The 17,453-nt window shown below is 46.6% G+C and overlaps 2 protein-coding genes across 4 annotated transcripts in view; one reads left to right on the top strand and one right to left on the bottom strand.

Moving 5' to 3' along the window:
- The first annotated feature begins 157 nt into the window (after window positions 1-157).
- SURF2 (surfeit 2) lies at window positions 158-4,612 on the top strand. Its single transcript, XM_006029786.3, has 5 exons — window positions 158-351; window positions 1,124-1,227; window positions 2,359-2,547; window positions 3,147-3,319; window positions 4,509-4,612. The coding sequence occupies exons 1-5, from the start codon at window positions 173-175 to the stop codon at window positions 4,590-4,592; spliced, it is 729 nt and encodes a 242-aa protein (XP_006029848.1). The 5' UTR covers window positions 158-172; the 3' UTR covers window positions 4,593-4,612.
- Window positions 4,613-5,015: 403 nt separating this feature from the next.
- Window positions 5,016-17,453, bottom strand: part of SURF4 (surfeit 4) — a 20,685-nt gene continuing 8,247 nt past the window's right edge. For 2 of the 3 annotated variants that reach the window (XM_025211287.1, XM_014522808.2), the window contains exons 2-6: window positions 12,436-12,622; window positions 11,800-11,876; window positions 9,963-10,006; window positions 8,721-8,907; window positions 7,758-8,024 (exon numbers count right to left, since the gene is read on the bottom strand). In XM_025211287.1, the coding sequence (XP_025067072.1) occupies window positions 7,758-8,024; window positions 8,721-8,907; window positions 9,963-10,006; window positions 11,800-11,876; window positions 12,436-12,541 (681 nt within the window). In that variant the 5' untranslated portion in view covers window positions 12,542-12,622. Of the gene's footprint in view, window positions 8,025-8,720; window positions 8,908-9,962; window positions 10,007-11,799; window positions 11,877-12,435; window positions 12,623-17,453 lie in introns of all 3 variants that reach the window. The other variant, XM_006029785.3, reaches the window with a different exon arrangement.

Raw genomic sequence — 17,453 nt, 5'->3', positions numbered from 1 at the left:
GGGTCTCCACGCGGGGGAGTAGCGCGGGTGGGTGTCGGGGGGTGTCGCTGCCTGGCAGCTGGTGTTCAGCTTTGGGTGGAGCAGGAATCAGAAACTGCCCGTGCCTGGACCGTTGTCCAGACCCTGCGTGAGGGGCGCAGAGCAGGGGTGGGTGCAGGAGCTGGCGTCTCACATGTCTCTTCCCCCCTCGCCCCAGGTGCGCTGCGAGCTGACGGGGCATGAGCTGCCCTGCCGGCTGCCCGAGCTGCAGGCCTACACCAGCGGCAAGAGGTACCTGCGGCTGAGCGGGACGCCTGGCGCCTTTAACTACAGCGACTACGAACCCCACATCGTGCCCAGCACCAAGAACCCGTGCGTAACCCCCGTGCTGGCGGCTGGGGCAGGGTGGAGGCCTCCGTGCTTTGGAGGGAAGCTGCTTGCTGGGCTGGAAAAGCTTTTGCAATGCAGCTTTGCTCGCTGCCGCCTTCGAGCAGGGGTGTCGAACTTGCACAGGCCTCGGGGCAGCTTCCAACTGTGCGGGCTCCCCTGGGCCCAGCAGGGCAGGTCTGCGTTCAGGCAGCAGAGAGGGTCCAGGGGTGGCCAGCAGCCAGGCAAGCGAGGGTGGTGTCTGCATAGCCCTCTCTCCCCCCTGTTGCTGGTGGGCATGTCCAGTGGGGGCCTACGCACCCCGAATTCTGTGGCAGGACACGCTCCACTGCCCACGCCGGTTGTCTGCTGGATCACCAGCAAGCCGGCTGGAACGGTTCCATAGGCCATGTTTTGACACCCCTGACTTAAACCGCCCACCCAGGAGCAATGCGAGAGGCAAGGACTCTCACAGGTGATGTCTGTTATTGAGGCAGCTGCTTGATTGGGACAGGCTTAGACCAGCTTTCGGCTACCGCAGTGCCCTCCTTGGGGTCTCCATCTGCTTCTCTCTCAGAGGTCCAAGATCTGTGATACCCCAAAAACTCGTCTAAATCTATCCGCACCGTAAAAGAACAGTAAAAGAGAGAACCCACAAGAGCCTGAGCCTCTTGCATGTTTTTTGGACCGTCACGGCTACAGCGTTGTTTCATTACTCGGACGTGGACCGTTCCATTTGCTGACTTCGCTGTGCTCACATCCATGTCTCTTCCTGTAGACACCAGCTGTTTTGCAAGCTCACGCTCAGGCACATCAACAGGGTCCCGGAGCACGTGCTGCGTCATGTCCAAGGGAAGCGCTATCAGAAGGCGCTGAAAAAATGTAAGTGGTGTTAGCGCCTTCTGCAACATCTTTCTTGATCTGTACTTGTGGCACCCAGCCTGGTAGGTGGGAAGTGTTGGGGAAGCTCTCGACAACTTGCTAGTAACAGAGCAGTGCTCCTGCCTGCTGTTTGCGGTTTTTTTTCTCTAGTTGGCAAAGCAGTGTCTTTGCTTTAGAGCAGAGGTTCTCAGACCTTTTTGTACTGCAGCTAATGCTTAAATACAGAGGTTGTGCGGTGGATGCTTTTCTATCTATGGCATCATGTGGTATCTCTGGCATTAACACTGAACATACAGTTATGGGAAGGCCTAATATTTTAACTCCCTGTCAATACAGCTTAGCAGCTGGAGAAGCCAGCCCTGAGGGATTTGCCAGCTGTCTGCATGTCCCAGCTTGAGCACCTTATGTTCAGCCACCAACTAGTGGAAGTTTGGATGGTGGCTTATATCTGTGGGGACTTGATAAGAGTCAAGATGAGCCTGGCAATGTTGTTTTATCAGTAAAGGGACTGAAGCTTGTAGGTTCCTGGTGGCAGTGTTTGGCTCAATTCAGTAGTGACTGAATGCCAGTTGTACCCGATGGCTGCTTGTTGGCCTGCATGTAGTGAGCTTGGTGGTTCCTGGGAACAAGTGTTTGCTTTGTAAAAGTCAGCACCCCCTACCATGGGAGGTGTTTGCATTTGCATCCCAGAAGCTAGGTTTGAATGGAACATGGAGACTGAATTGCGCTGCCACCGCTAGAGGTATGTCCCGGTCAGAGTAGGAGCAGGGCGTGAGGGAAACTGCAGTGCTGGACTTCTCTGGACAGAATAGACTTGGGTCTCTGGGGATGTTTGGCTCTTGCAAAAGGTGTCAGGCTCAGTGCACACCCCTGCTACAGTTGCTGCCAGGGCAGCAAGATAGAAATGCATGCTCCCATTTTGCATCCATTGGCTTTGGTGTCTCCCTAGGTCTCTGCAGGGGCAAGGTATGTGAAAGGTGCAGTTGCAGTTCATACTGCACTGACTAGCTACCCAGGACCTTGCTCTACCTCTGGTTCACTATCTTCCTTTATTAGGCCAGCAAGCTGCTGAATTGCTTGCATTTCTGTGTGTGATCCTAGCTGAGTCCCCCTGTTCTGCTCCCTAACTAGATGAGGAGTGCCAGAAGGAGGGCACGGAGTATGTGCCTGCTTGCCTGCTGCAGAAGAAGCGGCAGCGGCGGCATGATGACCAGCCGAAGGGGAGCAAGCCGCCTTGCAAGAGGGGGGATTTCTGGGAGCCCGCATCCAGCAATGAGGACGAGGAGGACAGTGACGACAGCATGAGCGACCTGTACCCACGTGAGCAAAGCTTTGGCGTTTCCGAATATTGTAAAGGGACCCCCTCTCCTCCCTCGGTCCTTCCTGGCACTCACTAGAAAGGCAAGTCTGTTTCAAGTGCAGGGGGGCTGGACCCGATGACCAGCCCCTAACAGCTACGAATCCCCATTAGCAGCATAGGGAGTGGGATGAGAGGACTTATTGGTCGTGCGTAAAAATGGGCAAGACTCTATGGAAAGAGGCAGAACTTTGCTACTTTGAAAGGACAGCGGCAGGAGCGGGCCAGGATGGCAGTTCTATTGATGCCTGGCCAGCGGTGTGCCCATGCATTAGAGGATCATGGGCTGAATGTCTCCTGTAGTTGGACTACTAAAGGTCCTGGGCCCATTGCTACTGATGTGCTGTCAGCTTATTTGCCTTCCAGGTGTTTCAGTAGTAACATACCAGTTGGTCACTGAAGGCCTTTGGTGATAGAGGTTGGAGTCTAATGCTTCAGCTTGGTCCGTCCCCCCATTAGGATGTCCCTGAAACCCCTGTTAGGATGTATCTGAAGTGGAGTGAGAGCAGGTGCCTGTGTGAAGCAGAATTTGGCCCCATCTGGGTCTTGCCTTGTGTTTTAGCTGAGCTTTTCCCAGAAAAAAGCCCAGCAGCTGCAGGATGTGGGGAAGACAGCGATGACTTTATGACAGACAGTGAGGAAGACAAGGCCAAGCCGGCTGGGGAAAACGGGGATGTGAATGGGGAGAAGAGCGAGAAAATGGACCTGGATGGACAAGGCAGCAAAAGGGGAAAGGTGAGTGCTGCACTGCTATGGACAGCAGTGCCCCGGGGTGAGCTTGGGACATGAGGTGAACCTCTGTATGGGAGCATAGGGACGGTATCCTGCATATTCGCACCAATAGTCCATCTGCTCTGCTGACCTGTGAGAGGGGCAAGTGAAAGCCTAACATTTCCTTGCATGGAAGTTTCTAACAGTGAGCAGCTGGCGTAGACCATAAGCCTACCATTTCTTGGTAGACATTCATCTTCCTGAGGCTCTTTGTTCCTGGCTGTGTAATTATCAGATCTCCATATCAGCCCTCCTACACTTTGCTTTGGAAAGCAAGGGGATTGGGCTGTAAAATCTCTTCCCTGCATTAATTAATTCCCTTGACATAGGGTTAGTATATTCGCTCTTATTTCCCCAGCTCCCTTCAGTAACTACCCAGATGCTGTACAGTGGATCTCCTCCCCAGAGGACATCTCTGTCCTGATCCTGCACATCTTTGCATCCAAATCCCTGCTGTGTGTTTGGGAAGCAGCTGGACTTCCTGGCCCCTGTATATAGCAGGTATAGGGATTTTGGAAAAATCCTTGCTGATAAGTCCAACTCTAAAAGAAAGTCCTGAGCAGAGGAAGTGGATTCCTTGCTGTTAGGAACATGCCAGTCTTGGGAGATCAGCCTGTGGTAGTCTGATTCACATCTGCAGCCAGGTTGGCAGTATAGGAAAGCTTTGCTATTTGCGGGTTTGGCATTCGCGGTTGCAGATATTCGCAAATGCCGAATCTGCATTTTAAATGCACTTTATACACTTATGCACTCCTCAGGAGCTTTGTGATTGCTCCCGCTGGAGCTGCGTCCCCCTGCCCCAGCGCACATGAACGCAGTGCCTTATTTGCAGATTTCGCCATTTGTGGGGGATACGAAAACGTATCCCCTGCGAATGGGGAGGGTTGCCTGTATTGCCATTTAACGTGATGACAAAGCGGAGGAAAGGTACAATAGCTTGCAGATTGTAGGCAAGGGTTGAGGTAAGGAAATGCCTCGTCTTTGGCTGTGTCCACGTTCTCTGCAAACAAGATCGTGTTGACACCCAGCCTAAAGACGGTGAAGTCTGGTGGGGCCCAGGTGTTTGCTTTCTGGTCCTGGCTACGCGCCATTTCATGCTAGCCCAGAAGGACAAAGAACTTCTTGAAAAGTGAGTGAACTATTTTTTTCACAGAAACAATCGGGTGCTTTGAAGAAGAAATTTAAGAGTCGCCATCGAAAACCCAAGAGCTTCAAGAAAGCAGCCAATGGCAAATAAAGTTATGTAAATGAGAAACACGCTACAGGTCTAGCTGGTTATTGTGGAGCGGTGCCAGTGTTCATCCCCCAGATGGGCAGAATGGAGGGTTACAAAGGTGTCTTGTCTGCATTGTATGGTTGCATTCATTTCTGATAGAGTAAAATGGAGCAAACAGGTTGTGGGCACGCTTATTATAATGACACTCTGACTCGAGAGACACCAATGGAGCCCTCACTCCTGCAACCATGAGGTACCGTGTGTGGCTATTGTACATCTTTCCTTTTCTCTGACTTCACCGACCTGGTTGTTAATAAGCGGAACAAAAATGAAGCGTGGGAAACACTTACTGCTGCGTGTCCTCTCGGAGATAAGGTACCAGTACTGAACAGTGTCCAAAAACATCCTCGAAGGGTCGGTCACTAACCATGCGCTCAAAGTGGATACAACAAAGATGCCATCGTTTTATTTTGATTGTTTCCAAAAATCAAAACATTTTCAAACACAACTAAGGTACAAAATACATCATAAAATGGGAATTTATACTTATTTTCTTTTTTCCACATAGAAAGCAAAAAATATATTCAAAATGGATTCCACAACATTTTGCAAAAGTCAATCAGTAGAAATCCTGCTTTTGAATAGGAGGCTTTTTCATTCTGACCAGTGGTGAAATCGCCATCAGTTTGGGGAGATGTCTGGGTACAGCAGCATCTGTAGGGGACAGCTAGTTCTGTTGCAGAAGACTCTTGCTAAAATGCTATGGCTAGTTTTGTGCTGTCTTGAAGAGCAGCGTCTTTTTATTTTTATTTTTTTTTTAAACAAAAACCCTTCACTTAGTACTGAGTGATGATACTGTACTTGCAAAATCCCTGCTGCAAAGGCTACTGATAGTTACTTTTCCTAAAAGGGGAAAATTCTTTTTGGGGTGCCTGGCTATCGCGGAGCTACAGGCAGTCTCTTGATGAGAGGACTATTTTTCACAGATCAGTTAGTGTCTGATTGAACTGCTTCTCTTCCAAAGCAATCAAACTCCTTTAGCTTGGAAGAATCAGAGGTAAGAAAGCTAACTAAGGGTAATAAGAAAACCTGGCTTCTGTCTATTTAACATATAAATACAAGAATCATCCACAGCAGTTAAGAGTGTTGGGAAGGGTCTGTATCTCAGGAGACTCGTGTTTGTGTATGCTGACTGTCAGCACAGAAGAGAAGAGATTGTACCTGCGGTGCGGCAGAATGCCCCAGGTTCCCTTGTGATGAAGACACAGGCAGTGTGAAAGCAGTGGCAGGAGAAAAGTCTCCTGCAAATTCCAGGAAATAAGGCAGTGGTGGGTTAACATACCATTTGATTTTAAAAGAGCTTAAGAAATTTCAGCAGCAGTGCTTTATCTAACCACGAAGGCCAGTCTTCCTTAACACCCTGATGGCATTAGCTAAATGTTTGTGAAAGCTTTTCTATTTGTCATCAGATGTGGGGAGTAGTTCTGTTTTCCAAACTAAAGCTGTTTAAGTTGCACTGTCCAGGTCAGCACTTCCATGCACTGTATGTTCCTGTTAGCTACATGAGAATTACATGTAGATACTCACGTAGCAGTTCTTTGGTTTCTTGGTCCAGCAGCTACCCTATGTACCTTACCTGGCTACTAGTTAATGGGAGGTCATGGATTTAGTACCTCATTGAATCGTCTTAGGGGGAATCAACATACTTGGCTAGCAGAGGATGAAACACTGCTTCTTTGCATGGTTTCTAGATATGTACACAGGAGGCGTAGGCTACCCCAGTGAAAGACAAAATATGTTCCTTCTTTTCTCTCAGCCCATTAAACTGGAGGACTATCCCCGTCCCTTTCAGTGAAATGATCAGAACGTAAGAAGGACTAAGTTAGCATCTGATTAGCAAAGAGGTATGAAATTCTAGTCTGCTGCTGCCAGAAGCAAGGCAGACTGAAACAGAGACTCAAAGGGACAAGGTATCACAGAGCTAATAGCTGGGCACTATTTAGGACTAGATCAACAGAGCCTTGGCAGGAAAACTTTCCCTGTGCCCATGAATACGTGCAGAAATGCCACAGCCCGGCCCCTCTTCAGAAGTCTACAACCTGACACTGCAAGCTAAGGTTTTAAAACCCTTTGCAAGAGAGACTGACAAAGATACATCAGGGGACAAGAGGACCGATAGCCTAGAAGCACAGACACTGCTCCTAACCTGCACATGCTGCAAAACACTGTTTCAGAGCTTTCAGCTGAGTGCACAAAAAGGGATCATCATCCTACAAATTGTGTTTACAACAATAACAGCTCAGGTTGAAGGTAATAGAGGAAAAAATGGAAGTCAAAGCTGGGTTGTAGATTATGGAAGAGTCTCTTGGGAAGAGCAGTATAGCTTTGCTCTTCTGACAGAGGAAAAAAAAACAAACACTGAATAGGATTGATGTTGGCACAGCACTTCAATAACCTTAAATGATACTCCCCAAACTCCCTTATTGAACTCATATAAGCAATTCAGCATCTTTACCTCTTGTCCCATAAGGAAGTGATATCTTCCATCTTCCTTAAAGGAAAAAACCTTTTCCTTTCCTCACCTAGTGAAAAATGCCGAGAGCTGGGCTTTGCTTTCTCCCTTCGTGCGGTTTGGCTGTGGAAAGGGTAGATAATACTGTATTGTTGTTTTTCTTAAACAATAATTTCTCTTGGAGTAAGGTTTCACTAAAACAAACCATGCTAAAGCCAACTGCTGGCATTTCTGATGGGACAGGATTTTGAGTTCTGATGAGGGAATTAACTCATTTAGCCATAGCTAAAATGTAAGTGAGGATTAACCCAACAGCACACTGAATGAATGATATGGTTGCCTCTGCTCACAGTACTTTACATTTAAAAAGCTGTTACAGGCAGAAGGGGCAGTGACTCTTCTATTGCAACACTGAAGTACTTAGAACTGCAGGTTCCTTGGGTTAATTCCAATTCTAAAAAAGTTAAAACAATAAACCTTAGCCATGTCCCTCCAAGAAACAGGATGCATGTATTATTGTACTGGTGCCACTGTAAATCAGATTCTCAAAACATCTGTGCCTTTAACAGGGGAAGGGGGCCATTACGTGTAAAGTGTTGGCAGTTCTTGTTGAATCCATAGAGAATCAGTCCTGGACTTAAGGTGTCATGTCCTAAGAAGTGCTGCTGCTCCTGTTACCACTCTTTTTTCTTCTCATCCATGGAGACACCCCCTGGACCGAGGGCCACCACCAGAAGGAGCCCTCCGATGACGGACATGGTCTGGAAGAAGTCGTATTTGAGGAAATCGTGCATGGGCTTGTAGACGGGGATGGTCCAGAAGGCGTTGAAGTAGATGTTGATGGCAAACAGCCAGATGACCAGAGTCAAGGCAGCCAGCTTTGTCTTAAAGCCAATTGCCACCAAGATGATCAGGGCTGTGCCCACGATGTTCTGCAAAATCTGCAGTAGCACAGAGAAGAGAACTCGGAGTTAACGGACAGATCTTAGCAACCTGTGGGTGCAGGAGGTGGAGGTGTAGTCACTCTAGCAGATCTGGGGTAAATGCAATTAAAACAGGTGCCTGTGACTTATGAAGATAAGCACCAACCTATTAGTCATTAGATTTCTTTAGCTAAAGGTCTTTTGGGGCTGCTCTTTGTGCTACCTTTAGCCATGCACTTGGCTGCAATGATACAGTGGCATGATTGTGAGCACTGGATGCTAGGGGCAGAATTTAGCTGTGGGTATCCCTTCTTCCATCCCCAAGGTAGTTATTTGGGTACCGCTACCTGCAGTTTGATGTTGTAACCCAAGCTGTTTACGTGTTGTGGTGTCTCAGCTATAGCTTAAAGACAAGCCTGGAGAAACAAATCTTACTGCTTGAAACAAGGAAATATCAGTGCAAAGAAAACTAATACTTGCCTTTATTTGCCTCTAGCTTAGTAGCTCCGAGCGCTTTACGAACTCAAATGATCCTAATGCTCCTGAGACACTACCAGTTTTCCCATGTCCAAGGTATAGCCATATAGCCTTATTTAAGGAGTCCCAGCAAAAATCAACAAGGACTTGCACAAATGTTCATGGAGCAGGCTCCAGGGCCACTCGGAAAGCAGCAGAGCCCAATGCTTTGACACTGTCCGGTATCCAAATACTTACAGAAAAGAAGCTGGAATCAAAATGGAGCAGCGTCATGAACATAAGAACCAGCAGCACACGTCCACCCAGCTGCATGTACTGTTTAGGAGAGCTTTCCCGCATAGTAGGGACACCAGCAAACATGCTCTTCCCCTCGGAGCGTGACTCAGCCAAAAGCAGCAGCAAACCTCCCCCCAGTGCAAGGTTCCTAGAGGGAAAAGGGGAGACAACAGATCTCCATGTCAGTGCAAGTCCCAGGACAATTTATGAGGGGTGTAACAAAGAACTCTAATGCGTAAAAACAAATCTCTGGTGGGAGCATGCAGTAATAGCAGCTTCTTGAGGCAGACTGCATCAGCAACGTTTCTTTTGGGGGGTTTTATGCCTGTTATAGCTAAAGCTGCAGATGTGTGGAGGGTACGATTTCTTCTGTATGCATGGTTACCAAATAACGAATAGCAACATAGACCTATGCAGGCTGAAAACGACTGTCACAAAGAAGCTCCTCTTTCTGTTTGTGGAAATCCTGCCTGTCGAGCCCAGGAGCCATCACACCAAGCGTAAGGTCTGAATCACGCACATTGGGCATGTTAGACTGCTGACTGTTCTGGCACAGGTGTTTGGTGGCTGTGCCTTTCCACATCAAGTCACATTTTAAGAATTGTTCTGGGCTCAAAACTGCAGTAGGAAAACATAATCCAATTCACTTCCAGCAAGAGAAGCCAAATGTAGGAACTTGGCTAGCTGCTGTCAGCCGGAACTTCTTCACAAAAAGATCCATGCTCAGAGGCCCAACTCTGCCTTTCTCCTTAGGAAATCTGAGTGCCATCATTTGCAAATGATAATTTGAAGTGTCAGGGCCATTTTTGGTATCTGCATTTAAGTTCAGCTGGACAGACATATAGCATCATTCACTTTTAACTTTTAAGAAATAAAGTAGATTCCCAGTCCACAAAAAAACATTAGTCTCTCTGATCTCAGCAAAGATATGTGGCCCAGGCAATCTGTTCCTGATACTTTAGGATTAGTCTCTGCATCTTGTACAACACGTTTTAGATTTTGCTTCTGACTTCTTAAAGTTGTTTGCTCACTTACTACTTCGTACCAATGGGCTCCTCAGAAAATCGCTACCTACTGGGTAAGTTTTTACTGTATACAGAGGTGATGTGTATAAAGAAATCTGGATTCCCTTCTTCCTGGAGAATGTTTCCAGAGAAGAGAACAGACACTGTTTACACGAACACAGAAAACCTAAAGACCTACCTCATCAAAAACTTCAGATCCCATAGTATGCTGTATGCAATGGTCTAGGCAAAAGAACACAAGTAGTTAGATGCTGTGTTATGGAAACATTACCATCTCCTTAACAGACAAAAGCTTTAAAAGATGTTGATGTCCATGAGATAAAAAGCAGAATGCAGAGACCAACAGCACCTTGAAAGGGTACTTACTTGGTCAAGCAGGTCACTTTGAATGAGAACCATGAGCAATTTTTATTAGAACCTGTTTGTTTTAGGTATACAAGACCAGGACCACTTGTTAACAGACAGGCTTAATACAGCACACTAAATCTGTGAATCTCAAAGCCCTCTGCAGACAGCAAAGCCTCAACAAGCTGCTGTGAGAGTCAAGTGTACGCACCATGCTGCTGCAGGGCAGAAAAGTTAAATTTCATGCCTGTGGTCAGGCCAAGTTGGTGACAAAGTTGTGACCACAGTCTTGTCCTTTAGCCAAAGCCAAGTTAGAATTAGGTCTTTCTCAACTAAACAGGATGTTTTATATCGATAGACTTGTGGCAAGCACTGCGGGGTCAGAACCAGAGCAACTGTAGCTCCCTGATCCAACAGGTTGATTAAAACTTAAAAGGTAATTTAAAAGTGGGACCTAGTCTGGCCAAATGGAACTTAGATACTTCCAGCTACACCGTCTCTAGCTGCATCTACATCCAAGAAGAAGATCTTGCCGTAGGACACTTCTGTCTGGGTTGGTGTGAGAGATTATAGCAAGCAGAAGCGAAGGAGCAGGCTCATGGGAGGAGAACTCTTGAGAGTGGCTTTAAGTTGCATTAGAGGTGCCACCGATACATCAGTCCATACCGTATCGGCACTGATAAAAGGAAAATTGACATTATCAGCCATTGGCTTTTTTTGGCCGATGGTTGATAATGTCACTGATAAACGCTGTGTGCACGTACGCAGCCACAGCATGCAGGTGGCCAGGAAAGCAGCCTGGAGGGCAGTGTCCGGCTGGTAAGTCTGTGCAGGAGAAGGGGTGTGGGCCAGATAGAGGCCTCCATGATGAGGGAGAGAGTGGGGCAGAGGCAGTTGCTGCTCAGCTGGGGTGGGGTGTGGGACAGAGTTGTGGGTGGCTTGTCTGGAGGGCAGGAGGGAAGGGGCAGCTCTTATCACTGTGTGCACGGAGGTATATGCCCCCTGGATTTATGCACCGGGTGAGGGTGGGTTGCTCGCTGCAGACCTGGAGCCAGAGGCTGCACCAGCCTCTTCCAGGTCAGGGGGCCTGGGCCGGGGCTGCAAGCAGAGGCAGGCAGTAGCGGTGCTGGGAGGGGTGGCTACAGGGTGGGCTATAGCCACCTCAAAATTTGCCGTAGCCCCTCCTCTCAGCACCGCTGCTGCCTTCCCCAAGCGCAGCCCTGTCCCAGCCCCTCTGCTGGGACGAGGCTGGTGCAGCCCCCGGCCCCAAACTCGCAGTGGGCACCCTGCCCTTGCCCCATGCACAGATCTGGGGAGGCAAATGCCCCCCATGCCTCCCCTGGGGGTGCATACAGGCAGCACCTCTGTGCCCCCTGGATGAGCCACCCACAGCTTCATTCTACACCCTGCCCCGGCTGGGCAGCACCTGCCTCTGCCCCATTCCCTCCCTCAGCTCTATATGCCCTACCCCACCAGACTTAGTGCTAGTATGCAGCCTGGCCAGGTGGATTGGTATGGACTAATATGGCTGGTTAATAATCGGTCATCAGTACTAGCCGAAAAAAATCGTTATCGGTGCACCCCTAATTTACATCAATTGTCCTGGTGGGGTTAGAGAAGAAGATCTGAAAGATAAGATTTAGGCTTTTGGAAGAGTTAAGGCCTCCTACCTGTAATGCTATAATTCCAAACAATCCAAAGCAGGCATACTGCACAAAGTTCCTGCTCAGCACCAGGATACAGCCACCTGAGGAAAGAAAATGAATTGTTACTGCATTTGCAGCTCATACAGGAAATAGTGGTTGCCCCAAGGTTTTAAATTTAGCAGGTTCAGCATTTCACTCAAGTCATTATAGAGCTCGTTATTTTAATTTGCTGTTGACTACAGAACGCCTCTGGGATTCTACTAAGGAAATGCAGCAGAGGATCAGATGTATGCCTAGTTTAATCCTTGCTAATGCATTAAAGTGACAGCTCTTATAAATGCTGCAAGAAGTTAAATACAAACAAAGCCAACTAAGTATTGAACCACATCCTGCTTTTCTTGGGGCGAGCAAAAGGTGGACCCACCACCACCACCCAAAACAAACTGAGGCTGTTTCTAGGAGAAGATTGTGAAAGGAGACAAAAGGAAAAAAAACACCTTTTCTTTTCAGTCTGTACACCACCAAATTGCAACAGCCTAGTGGTCAGAGAAATATTTAAGTGGGCTTCCCGCGGTTCGATGATTCACAGTAGTATGCAAGCCAGGGAGGCAGGCACGGGAGCACTCTGGCATCTGCCTTAACAGCCTCGGAGCCACTTACTCAGCTGTCCGAAGAGATTGATGAACACGAAAATGGAGGCCAGGAAATAGCCACAGTTCCACGTGGCGTCGATGTAATCCCTCTGCTCGCTCCACTGGAACCACATGCGGATGCCATCCTCCAGGAAGGTGCTGATCAGACACAGGCGGGCCACGTGGGGAAGGTACTGCTTCGTCACTCTCAGGAACTGGAGGGGCACACCGGAGAGTGAGCAGAGGAAGGGCAGAAGGAGCATTGATCAGGCAAATGATAACCATGCACTTCTCCAGACCGCGGGCACACGCATATGCAGCATCAAGACCATGATTGACATAGGTATGCTGGCAGGGGGGGAGGGGGGGACGAGGGACTGGATACAGATGAATCCTGTTGCTTGGAGCTTGTAACCCTGTTTCAACTCCCTGGTCTAAATGAACTTAGTAGAAATGTTGGCAGTACAGTCAGGGAAACGCATTCAGGAAATACATTTGTTTAATGAGCGCTAGTTGTCAAGGGAGCTCCTGTTATTAGGAACATGATACAGCATCAGGGCAGATACATATGATAATAAAAGCTTTTGACTAGAGATATAACCAGGCATTGATCTTAATTGACTTCCCACATGTGGTTCAATTCCAGCTTCCATCAAAATCACACCCCACGCACCATGATGAACTAGGCGGTTATGTTTAACTACACTTCAGGGCAACCCAGTATTTAAAATTCATTAACATTGCCATGATGCAATTGGAATTGAGCGCACATCAGCTCTTCTGGGGAGTCAAAGTTATGTCTGATCCTGTATAAAGAATGCTGAAAATTTACTCTTTGGCTTAGTCGGCTATTATACTAATTACAGAGAAATAGATACTGGTGAGTAAATACAAAAATGCCCACAGGGTCTAGACTTTTGTGCCATTGGTACAACTGAAAGATACATAAAAGCATGCAAATATTTATCACAAATCTAGTTAACTTTTTCTGCCCTGTCTCAGCTGGTATTATACACAAGCCTGTGGGTGCGTCTACACGTTCGTTAATGAGCAGTGCCTCTGAGCGTTAAAGTTGAGTACGTGCAAAAGGAAGTACTCAATAACTGTGCAGTAGGCTGCTCTACTGTGCATTAACTTAATAGCATGGTTTTTGCCGTGACACTGTAATGCGCCATCAGCCTACTGCACATTAAGCGTCTCGTGCAGACGTGCCCTGTATTAAGGAATGATCAGAGTGCCATATCATATCCTGATGGGGCTTATCAGCTCATTGGGAAGTTTCATGCCCCAACACAAAATAAAATAAATAAAAAGGTCCTATTTTCAAGATATGCAGAGGGGCTCCTCTGCACGTACTTAGAAGGACACAGGGGAAGTCTGCTACTTCATACAGCAAATTGCTGTGATGATTTTAGGCAAGCTGGCATATGCACAGCTAGGAAAAGTAGGGGTTGAATTCATCCATTCCACCATGGAAAGTTCAGTATCATTTACTCAGTCAATGTGCTCATCATACCTTGTTAACAACTTGTGTATCGAAGGGATGGGGAGAAGGAAGGAACTCTCCTTTAACAAATTACTTATTTCTTAACGGCCTCGAAACCTGCAAACAGCACATTTCACTTATGTAGGAAGCAATGATTTTTGTGGGCCAAGCAATAGTACCAGAAGACATTCGGGAACTGAAGAATGCCTACTAATGGGAAGTAAAATAATGTATTTGGGGGCCTCGAGAGACATCTCTGGAGCAAAAGTCCAAGTACAGAATCCCCCACCTTCCAGTACTTCAGTTTGTTAAGCATGTAATTTTAGCAACGTCTGCCAGGTGCCAGGTGGAGCAAATATGCATGGTTAAACAGCTGCCAGGAAAAGGTGAAGCTGCAGCTTCATACCTTCTGATTACATGGGTCTGGACTGAACAGCATCAAAACCAGAACCATGTGTGTACGCACATGTCTGTGCCTGTGACCTCTAAATGCAAAGCTACTACTTTGCAGATTCCTGCCATAGGACAAGATAAGGGACTAGGTTTTGTAATGTTGCCTCGGCCCACACATAGAGCACCGTGCGTCTTAAAAGTGTCTTATTATGGGGCTGCATTTGATACAGGTATCAAATTATATTTAATATTCAGTGTTAGAATGAAAGACCCCCCCCCAACCCCCACATATGCCAAGATATTTTCCACAAGTAATTTGGAGCGCCATGAAGACAACATTCACATTGGGCACATCTACACAAGATATTTACTGCACATTAACCTAATAACCCCGTGCAGTAGCATGTCACGGCACAAACCGCGGAGATAGCCTCCCGCGCGGTATTAGACTAATGCACAGTAAGCGTCATTAAATAACTGTGCGTCGGTGCTGCTGCGTAGTAACTCTAGGTACTGCGCATTTAGTTTAGGAGTTTATCAAGGAAATACTAAACTAAGTGTGCAGTATCTAAGGCGCCTTAATGAACGTGTAGACGCACCCGCTGAAGCGGGTATCTGCCTCGTGATCACCGACTGGCACGAAGGTTTCTTCTACCACAAGTGTAGAAACCTTAAAAGATTATGCTGGGTCAAGTTTTGTTGGTACAATTCAACTGACTTCAGTGGTTTATATGTACAGACCATTAAGATCTCATTAAGATGTCAAGTAAAAATTTATGTTGACAAAAAGATTAAGTTGGTTTCTCCTAGGTTATACTGTTTAGTTTATTCTGTATTTTACTCAGGCGGGATAATGCAGCTAGACCTGTGGGTTTCATTTTCTGTTTCCAGTTAATACCACTTGGCAGGTCTGCTTCAAATGCTTTGGGTTTACAACACAGGGGGAGGGAGGCGGAAGGAGAGATTCAAAGCACAGTTAAAAATGTATGCCCATCACAACAGTTAACCAATAGTTAGAGGCTGCTTTGAGTACATATTAATGACCTAGCTTACTGGCTCGCTGTAGGTCAGTGAGATAAAGAACAAAATTAAGACAGACGCACTTAATAGTTAATATCAGAAGAGCAAACCCTACTCGTGTTATGTCACGCGTATCCAAAGTCTGAAGGGTCAAGATTCAAGCTGATTAAAACACACTTTGAATGCCAACTTCAACCAAGCACACACTGAATGTTAGTATTTTTGGCCTTTTGAACATAAACTTGGATTAGTGAATCCGAACGGTTTCTTAATAGCTTTGTCATTTAATAATATACAAACCACAAAATATACAAGGCCGACGTGACCTAAATTAATTGAAGTAAATATTAGAGAGGATTGTGCCCATTTGCATCATCCAAAACTTGAAGTCAATCAAATAGTATTTGGACGCTGCCTTTGCACATACCCATCTGACCCCAAGAGGAGGGGGAGAAAGCCCTCAGGAGTTGATGCTGTTGCCTGCAAGATTTTATCATTATATCTGGGTCTTCAGCTCTTGGATAAAAGTCACCATTTGACTACTGGCCAATAACTCCTAGAATATTGTTTGTTTAAATATAAATGTCATAATTTTGTTTCAGTTTTTCTTTAGATGATCATTCTGCGCCCGGGGTGCAGTTTCTGTTTTGCTGCTGCAGATGCAGCCTTTAAACAAGTTAACAAGTCCCATTCCCAACATTAGGCAATCATATAGACTTTGCCCTTCTTTCAGGGGAAGCAGCCACAAATCAAGTTTCGAAGGCCCTCTTGCCACTACAAAGACCAAATTTTCATACCGTAGGCAGGGTCGAAGCAAATATAACACTCAAATTGAAAGGTAGATAGTGCGGTACAAGCTGTTTTCTCTCTACAGCAAGTTATAGTCCTCAACTCCAAAATAACCTCCGATGTCGTTTGCGTGATGCGATTTACATTTGCTGAATTTTAATCAGGAGGAAAGAGCATCTCTCTAATTATCAGGATGCTTTCAATGAGCCTGCCAAGAGACTTAATTGGTCAGATCAGACAGGAAAGCCAAAATGCTAAGAGACCCTGTTTATTATCAGGGTGCTATCCTGGAGATTTGTAAGCCAACAGAGCAGGCAAAGAGTAAAATCAGAACTAGTCTGCCACTTTCTCTTCTTGAAACTAAAAGAGGATCTGGCGCTAACATACGTACATACGGTAGTCGAGAGTATGCAGCATGCAAGATCATATGAAGTAACAGCTGATTAGAGAGGGAAGTTCCCCATACAGATGCAGGAGAGGCTGACTTTGATCGACCCTAGGAGGCTTTTCCTTTCTTTCAAATCAGAAATCCTCAACTAAAAGCAATGCATCTGACTTTTAACTAGCACAACTCCTACTGGCTGAGCTGTAGGCTGCTAGAAAGGTGGTTTTCCGGTTAGTAAAAAGGCAACTGCCCCACTTACAGCTCCAAGTCCCAATAAAACGTGATATATTGACTTCTCAAGCCCGCACGGGTGCTAAGGTAATCCAAAGGAGTGGGGAAGTGGCCTCTGCGAAAGCTTCAGGGGAGTCATCTTTTCTAAGCGTGTGCAAACCAAACCCACTGGAGGAAACAGGCATTTGCTAGTATTCGAAGAAAGGAAGGAAGTGGGGAATGATATTCTTTTAAGGACCCCAAGTGAAAACATGCAGTCCTGGGTTACCAATCGGGCCAGTCCCCAAATGGCGATATTTTTCCTTAAAAATACCATGCGCTCCATGTTTACAAGAAGAAAAAAGCATTCCTACTCCTGAAATCAGTTTTTGGCTATTTTTCAGGAAAAGCTGAAAATATTTAGAAAGATGGTTACTTTAAAGGAGGGGGTGCCAGGATTACTATGCATCTAGATATGAAAAGCATGGGCAGGAGGATGAATTTTTTAGGCTGGTTGGTTCTGTATACGCAGTTGTGGATAATGGAAGACAGCTAAGAGAAAAAACAACAACAACAACAACAAAGGGAAGATTTTTCCTGTGGGGCCATCTGGAAAGTACCTAGATGATCAAATACATTGGTAGCAATCAACAGAGAAGTGTTTTAAGCAGTAAATAGATCGCAGCAACGGAGGAAAGGTGCTAATAGCCTGTCCTGGCAACAGATGAAGCAGGTGAGATCCGAAACGGAGGGCAGCAAGACG

This window comes from Alligator sinensis, unplaced genomic scaffold (assembly GCF_000455745.1).
Source record: "Alligator sinensis unplaced genomic scaffold, ASM45574v1 scaffold829_1, whole genome shotgun sequence".
Lineage (NCBI taxonomy): Eukaryota > Metazoa > Chordata > Crocodylia > Alligatoridae > Alligator > Alligator sinensis.
Note: the sequence above shows the minus strand (reverse complement) of the source record. Positions and strands in the feature narration are given on the sequence as shown.

What these genes read in the sequence shown, in the direction of transcription:
- SURF2 (XM_006029786.3), top strand. Translation starts at nt 173, where the DNA reads ATGTCTCTTCCCCCCTCGCCCCAGGTGCGCTGCGAGCTGACGGGGCAT. An exon ending in CATGAGCGACCTGTACCCAC is followed by an intron (nt 2,548 to 3,146) that starts GTGAGCAAAGCT and finishes CTTGTGTTTTAG; the next exon opens with CTGAGCTTTTCCCAGAAAAA. An exon ending in AAGGCAGCAAAAGGGGAAAG is followed by an intron (nt 3,320 to 4,508) that starts GTGAGTGCTGCA and finishes TTTTTTTCACAG; the next exon opens with AAACAATCGGGTGCTTTGAA.